This window comes from Lipotes vexillifer, unplaced genomic scaffold, assembly GCF_000442215.2.
Source record: "Lipotes vexillifer unplaced genomic scaffold, Lipotes_vexillifer_v1.1 scaffold397, whole genome shotgun sequence".
In the NCBI taxonomy this organism is placed as follows: Eukaryota; Metazoa; Chordata; class Mammalia; order Artiodactyla; family Lipotidae; genus Lipotes; species Lipotes vexillifer.
Genome location: NW_006772681.1, coordinates 1404439 through 1412691, shown reverse-complemented (window position 1 = coordinate 1412691; position 8253 = coordinate 1404439). Strand labels below are relative to the sequence as shown.

Here is an 8253-nt window from a genome sequence, read left to right as displayed (position 1 = left end):
GTTCTCTGCCGATGATGGGCAACTTTCTCCTACAGAAAAATCTTTTTACATCTCTTGGGTAGAAACAAGATCATCCAGTTTCTGGCCTTTACACAGATGAATAAACAGAAGTCCAGACAGGGAAGTGTGATCACCAACAGTTTTGAAGGCAGTAATAGTTATATGGAGTTGGACAATACACTTTCTGAGACAGCACTGTCCAACAGAAATACAATGGAAGCTACAAAGGGAGCTAACTTACATTTTCTACTACCCACATTAAAAAAAGTAAAAAGAAATGGGTGAAATTAATTTTATATTTTATTTGACCCAATATACCCCCAATATTGTTTCAACATGTAATCAATAGAAGTCTTAGAAATCCGATGGGTATCTTATTTACAATTATAGCACATTTTAATTCAGACTAGACATATTTCAAGCTCTCAGTAGCCACACGTGGTTAGTGGGTATAGTACTGGACAGTGCAGTTCAATGCCTCAGTTTCCTTATCTGCGAATTGAGGATAAAATGAGGGATAAAACTGCCTAGTCATTGAATGGATTGTGAGAGCGCAAGGGAAACACCCTGCACGCCAGAGGCGCGTGATAAACCTTAGTTCCTTTCATCTTTTCTCTCACCGCACCACCCTCCATCAAGTCTCCGCCCCCTTTCCCCGCCCCCTTCAGGCTCCGGGAGGAAGTAGTGCTGTCAAATGCAGCGCGCTTTACGGTAGTGTGGCCGTAAAAGCCACACTTTTACCGCAGTGTGGCCGGCTCGCGCGACGCGAGCACTTTTACCTCATTGGCTCTGCGGCCCCTGCTCAAGGCGCTTTACAGCCGTGTGGCTGGAGCCGCCCATGTGGGGACCACGGTTTGGTCGTGGGTGCAGGGAATCAGAGTAGACGGTGTTGACTGAACCTGCAATCATGGACGTTGGCGAACTTCTGAGCTACCAGGTATGAGGGACGAGGAGGGCTGGGGGGACCGTCCTCTCACCCGGGCAGGAGTCGCAGGACCAGAGTCCCTTCATCTCACTTTCTCCCATCTCAGCCCCGGGTCCCCTCACGTTTCCTGTCACCCGGGTCCTAGCCTCTCATTTCACGTAACTCCCTCGAATTTCTCCTGGATTCTTACAGTTTATTTCTTCCCAAGACCCGGGCCCCTTCTCAACTAAAGTCTGGGCTCCTTCTCACCCTGCCCTGGGGCCTGGCTCCCTTCAACTATTCTGAAGGCCCCAAACTATCTTCACAACCATCCCCCTTAAACTCTCTTCTCCAGTCATTGAGTTGGTGGTCGTGGTGGGGGAGCACTGGCCGTTCGTGCATTTGAGCCCCAGCTTCTCTACTGACCGGCTCTGTGGCTTTGGGACAAGTCCTGTCGCCCTCTTCGAGCCTCAGCTTTTGGATGTATAAAGTGGAGACAGTAATAGCTACCTATTAGGTTTGTTTCAGGACTGTATCAACCAATGGATGTGAAAGCTGATTTTAAAGTGTGGAAAGCCGGACCCATGTTAATTGCAGTTATTGACAGATGTTTGACATTCCAGCATGGGATGGGTACCTCGGAATCTTCTTGTCCCACTTGCTTGGAGTACTTGTGGGGAAACAGTGGCCCACAGGGTAGAAAGGACTTGTCCAAAGTCACTCAACAAGTAAGAGCTGGGATTAGAGATGAGATCTTTTGGCTCCCAGCTCAACGTTTTTCCGCCACTTTTGACTTCCTAAATGTCCAGTATGGTAGCCACTAGCCACATATGGCTATCGAACGCTTGAAATGGGACTAGTCTGAATTGAGAAGTACTCTTAAGTGTCAAGTCACACTGGAATTTGAAGAATCAGTATTAAAAAAGTAAAATTTGTATATTGATTACATGATCATGTCGATTACTTTGATTATTGATCATACTGATTAATTATATATTTCACCCATTACCCACATATTAATCATATATGGGTAATGGGTGAAATAAAATATATTCAAAATAAGTTTTACCTATTTCTGTTGACTTTTTAATGTAGCTACTGGCCTTTTTGTGTCACTACTAAAATTACATATATAGCAGGCCTTACATTTCCATTGGACAGCTCTGCAGTAGAGAATAAGGGATTAAGAGCCATGAGTCTGAAGCCCTATGGCTTGGAATCTCTGTTTTGCTGCTAACTGGCTACTGTAACCTTGAGCAGAATACTTACCCTCTCTATGCCTCAATTTTCTCATCTTGTAAATGGGGGCAAGAAAGTAGCTATCATATAAGTCTGTTTTGAAGCTGCTGTGAAATGTAAAGTGTTCAGCCCAATGCTTGTCAAAAGGTAAACGTTTGAAAAACGTTAGCAATTATATTCATGCAATTCCCTCAGCCGGTATACATAGAACTGACCTTGGAAACTAGACATCGTGGGAAAGAACTTGTAAGCAATGGGCGGTATATAGCCAGGTGATTTCCTTTTTAAGACAGTAATAGGATGTGAAAGAAGAAAGGAAATAGGAGCGTTGTTGAATGAGTGGTTATATGCCTGTTTGGCCTACATATGAGCCCACTGACTCAGAATATTAAAGCTAGAAGAGGTTCATTCATTTGCTCAACAAATATCTATTGAATATGTACTGCATCTACTGAGCATACAACATTGAACAAAACAGACAAGGTTCTTGTTTTTGTGGAACTTATAATCTGGTGGGGAAGTAACAGGATAAGAAAGTAAACAAATGAGAAATTCAGATCGTGGTAAGTGCTTTGAAGGATACACAGGGTATACTACAGAGCTGTGTTGTTTGGTGTGGTAGCCACTGGTCACGTGTTACTCTTGAACACTTGAAATGTGGCTAGTTAGAATTGAGATCTGCTACACCTGTAAAATACACACTGGATTTTCAAGATTTAGTATGAAAAAAGTGACTGTAAAATATATTAATTTTTATATTGATTCCATGCTGAAATGATAATACTTAGGATATGTTGGCTTAAAGAAAATTATTCAAATTAATATCATCGTCTTAAAAACTTTTTAAATGTGGCTACTAGAAAATTTAAAGTTACATATGTGGCTTGTTTGTGGCCCTCAATATTATTATTTTTATTGGACAGAGCTGCTAAAGATAACCGCTGGGAGCAGGAGACAGGACCTATTATTTTAGATAATATGGTCTAGGAAGGACTTTGAGGAACGGACATTAAAGGACCAATGGTTGAGAAGGAGCCAATCGTGAAAAGCGTAGAATAATCAAGGCAGAGGGAATGAATAGCAGGTACACAGGCTGTGAGTTGTTAAAATAGAAGCTGGTGCAGCCTGTTAGAAGATCAGGAAGAGGACTGATGTAGCTGGAACTTGGTGAATGAGCAGGGGAATGATAAGCGATAAGGTTGGAGAAGTAGGCAGATGACAGACTATGTAGGCCTTCCTGTGGGCCACGATAAGGAATTTGAATTTTATTTTGAGAAATCTTATAGATAACCTCATTCAGCCCACATATTTATAAATGAAAAGTGAACTCCATTTTGGTAAGGGACGTCCCTGAGGTTGTGGGCCAAGGTAGTGACAAGAGTTGAAATCAGAATCCTGATCTTATTTCCAGCTCTGTTCATTCCCCACATGCGCTACTCATGCACTTTTCTGTCTGTAAGATCAGTGCCCACTTTTCCTGTTCCTAAAAGATGGTACAGTCTAGAATCTAGTCCATAATAAATGCTCCCATGCTTTTGTAGAAAGTCATGAGGATTACCTGAGTTAATGGACGCAAAAGCTCTTTGAAAACTTTTTATAGACATGAAAGATGCATTGCATGCCTGCATCATTTCTCTAAATCCTTATAACAACCCTATGAAGAAGGTACTGTTTTAAATCCCTGTTGTACAGATGGGGGAACTGAGGTACAAAAAAGTGCCTGCCTCAGAGTTGGAGTTCCTAACCACTGTGCTGTGCTGAACTAAAGTGCTTTCAGATATGTTCTTACATTAATTCTCAGCATGCCCTTTGAGGTAGGTGGCATGCCTATTTTATAGAAAAGGAAACTCAAGCTAGAGAGGTCAGTTACTGGCCCAGGATGAAACAGCCAGTAAGGAGCAGAGCCAGAACTGGAACCAACCAAATACCCAAATCTAGTTTTCCAATTTTAAAAACTTTTAAAGTTGAAGTATGGTATATGTATAGAAGAATGCATAAATCTTAAGTGCTTTTGATTATACTTGTCATTTACAAAGTAGACTCAATATGACCACTAAAGTTCATTTCTCAGGGACAAAGGTGGTCTGATTTGAACATCCCCACCCCCAGAGTTTGATTCAGTAAGTCTCCCATGGGACCTTAGAGTTTGCATTTCTAACAAGATTCCGGGTGATGCTTAAGCTGCTGGTCCAGGGACCGCACTTTGAGACCCACCCCTGGTCTAGAATGATCTACATTCCTCTTAAAATCTTCTCTGAGACATTCACCTCCCTTCTCATGGCCATTAGTTCGCAGTATTTTGAGCTTAAGTTATACTTTGCCCCTGCCATCCCAGCTATTGAGAGCAAATCACTTAATCTTTCTGGGCCTCAGTTTCCTTATATGCCTAATGAGGGGATTAGGTAAGTTTCTCTGAGGTCCCTTTAGCTTTAAAATTCTGTGATACTGATTATTTAGGTGAAGAGCTCCAGAGATTTCAAGGGATAAGAAAAGCTTGATGCAGAAGAATGAATTGGGGCTGAATATCTGAGAGATTTGAGTTTTAATCCTACCTTTATCATTACTTATCTGGGTGATTCAGGATAAGTCACTTCCCTTCTCTGTACATCATTTTTTTAATCACTGTAAAATGAGATCGAGCTATATGACTTCTGGTTCTTTTCCTAAAATTCAGAGACTAAGGTAAATAAAGAAAATATGTAATGCCAAAAATGTTTGTTAAAAGTATTTGACGTTTTTTTGGATGCCTTCTAAATTTCACTTATGGGGCAACTTGATGGGGAAGATTCCAATTTTCTGCTGAGATTGGTTCTTCTAGTAATAGAGTTAGGCAGCAAGTGCCTTAGTATATGCCTTATATCCTTGACATATGTTAACTATTCATTTGAAAATGGAAGATGTCTTAAAGAGGAAACCAGTTATGTTCCCAATATGGAAATGTACTTTTTTGATGCCTTCGGGCTTAGACATCTCATCGAGAAGTGTGCCCAGCAGTTCCTTGGCTGAGAAGTTTCTGCTGCGTAGGCACGTATATGAACTCCAGGGCATCCTCATTAATACTGATTCCACAGATGTCTGGAAAAAGTTCTTACCTTTGAAGTTTTGCAATAAAGAATTCACATTTAGTGCAGTTTGGCTCATTGGGAATGACTTATTTTGTGACATGAGAAGTATTCTCTTTGAGGCAGATTGGGGTCAGGGACCCTTGGTTTTGGCAATATTGCAGACACCCACTCCTCTTGTCACCTATCAGTCAGTAATATAGCATTTCCTTGGATTGCAGGGGCTTATTGGAATCTATAATCTTTCTCCTTTTCCCTTCTTATTTCTTTCTTTTGAAGTAAAAAATTTTAATGACAATAATCTGACAGGAATCGTATTAAAGTATTCAAGAAAAGGGAAACTACTACCCTAATCCAATAAAAAAAATATATATATATATATATATATTTGTGTGTGTGTGTGTGTGTGTGTGTGTGTGTGTGGTACGTGGGCCTCTCACTGTTGTGGCCTCTCCCATTGTGGAGCACAGGCTCTGATGCGCAGGCTCAGCGGCCATGGCTCACGGGCCCAGCTGCTCCGCGGCATGTGGGATCTTCCCGGCCCGGGGCACAACCCCTTGTCCCCTGCATCGGCAGGCGGACTCTCAACCACTGCGCCACCAGGGAAGCCCCCAATAAAATATTTTTATATTCCCACAGTCCTTATGTATTTTGCATGGCTATAACCATTGTATACATACTGTTTTGTGTTCTGTGCTTTAATTTAACATTGCCAGAAATATTTTGTGTTTCTACATAGTCTTCATGTTGTTTTTAATGTTTACATACTTTCTGCTCAAGTGATAGACCAGCCATTTTTCCCTAGCTTGCTCCTCTATAATCGAGTACTTAGGTGGTTTCCAGATTTTGTTCTTGGAGATAGTATTGCAGTGAACTTCTTTATTCATGTGGCATTTTTCCCCTCACATCTGTCGTTAGTAATTATCATGTGCCATCATCTCCTGTGCAAAGTATTGCATGGGCTAAAATGATTAAGATATGGTCTTGGACCTTAAAGAATTCATAGTTAAGGAGCGAGACAGACCTTTCAACAACTAACTGTATGAATAAAGTATTATGGGAGCACAATGGAAGGAACAATTGGATGTGCCTGGAGAGGGGGTGTATTGCTGGGAATGGATTTGGTTTGGTCATTGAGGAAAAGGAGCTGACATTGGAATCTCAGCCCTGATGAATGAATAGAAATTCTGTGGGTACTGAAGGAGGCTGAGGAGAGTCATTCTTGACTAGGATTAGTGACAGCAAAAGCATGGGAGTGAAATGTTCAGAGCATTGAGTGAATGGAGCGGAGTGGCAGGAGATGATGGGGTTGCCTCAGCTGCAGGTATGTCAAGCAATACACAGTGCTCATGGGGAAGTAATCCTTTATCAGTTTACAGTGCTAACAATAGTGTGTGTTCCAATTTTACTGCAATCTCGATACTACTAGTTGTTATAATTTAATTTTTTCTCATTAATATAGTAGGTATATAAAGTGTTAGTTCATTTGCTTTAATAAGCATTTTTCCCTTGCATGTGTTTATTGTTTGTTAATACTTCTTATTATCTGCTTTTTTTTCTTAGGGTTGTGTTGTAGCTTATAACTGAGCTTTTCTGTTCTGTTTTTTTGTCGATGGTGTGTGTATAAGAAACATTATTGGAAGCCTGGACACTTGTGCTCAAATATATCTTGGCATTCTTTGGTAGCCCCATTTTACCTCTAACTCTGTGAATATTGTCATAATCATGGTGTCACTTTACAGCATCATGAAATAGGCTCTTTTGGCATGACAGTTTAGACTAGTGCTTTTTGAAGTTACTTACTGTTAGTGGGGACTATAAGTAACAAATAAATTGCTATTCTTATTGATATTCCCACTTCAGGGTGTTTTCTGTTTCATCTTCTGAGTGACATTTTTAAGTTCACTTCCTCCCTTTGCAACCTTATCTTCTCTTTCTCCCATGATGAGTTCTTTTCATACTCGCAAAATACATTGTATTTATGTGCCCCCTTGCACCCTAGGCAGTGAACTGAGAGGCAGGGACCAGCACCTAGAGAGTGTCTCTCTGCTAGTTGATGCCTAATAAATCATTGTTTAATGACTGAGTGAATGATCCAGTATGTGCCTTCAAATATGCTCTTTCGGAAAGCTTTTGTTCTAATATCTTGTCTGCTTGCTGGCTTGTATCTCTTTGCTTTCATGTTAGACTTCAAGAAAGTTGGATTCAAATCCGTTACCTCAGTTACTGAATTGTCCTTCCCTGTGCTGTACAGAGGACCTTGTTGTGTATCTATTTTATATATAATAGTTTGTATCTGCTAATCCCAAACTTCTAATTTATCCCTTCCCCACACCCTTTCCCCTTTGGTAACCATAAATTTGTTTTCTATGTCTGTGAGTCTGTTTCTGTTTTGTAAATAAGTTCATTTGTATCATATTTTATATTCTACATATAAGTGATATCATATGGTATTGTCTTTGATTTACTTCACTTAGTATGATAACCTCTAGAGCCTCATTTTTTTTTAACATCTTTATTGGAGTATAATTGCTTTACAATGGTGTGTTAGTTTCTGCTTTATAACAAAGTGAATCAGCTATACATATACATGTATCCCCATATCTCCTCCTTCTTGCGTCTCCCTCCTACCCTCCCTGTCCCACCCTTCTAGGTGGTCACAAAGCACCGAGCTGATCTCCCTGTGCTATGCGGCTGCTTCCCACTAGCTAGCTATTTTACATTTGGTAGTGTATATATGTCCATGCCACTCTCTCACTTCGTCCCAGCTTACCCTTCCCCCTCCCCATATCCTCAAATCCATTCTCTTCGTCTGCGTCTTTATTCTTGTCCTGCCCCTAGGTTCTTTAGAACCATTTTTTTTTTTTTTTAGATTCCATATATATGTGTTAGCATACGGTATTTGTTTTTCTCTTTCTGACTTACTTCACTCTGTATGACAGACTCTAGGTCCATCCACCTCACTACAAATAACTCAATTTCATTTCTTTTTATGGCTGAGTAATATTCCATTGTATATATGTGCCACATCTTCTTTATCCATTCATC

General features: G+C 40.6%; 1 protein-coding gene across 1 annotated transcript in view; it reads left to right on the top strand.

Annotated features, from left to right (window-relative positions):
* The first annotated feature begins 734 nt into the window (after positions 1–734).
* Positions 735–8253, top strand: part of CTNNBL1 (catenin beta like 1) — a 172190-nt gene continuing 164671 nt past the window's right edge. The window contains exon 1 of the mRNA XM_007447720.1: positions 735–937. Coding sequence (XP_007447782.1) covers positions 908–937 — 30 coding nt within the window. The 5' untranslated portion in view covers positions 735–907. The remainder of the gene's footprint in view (positions 938–8253) is intronic.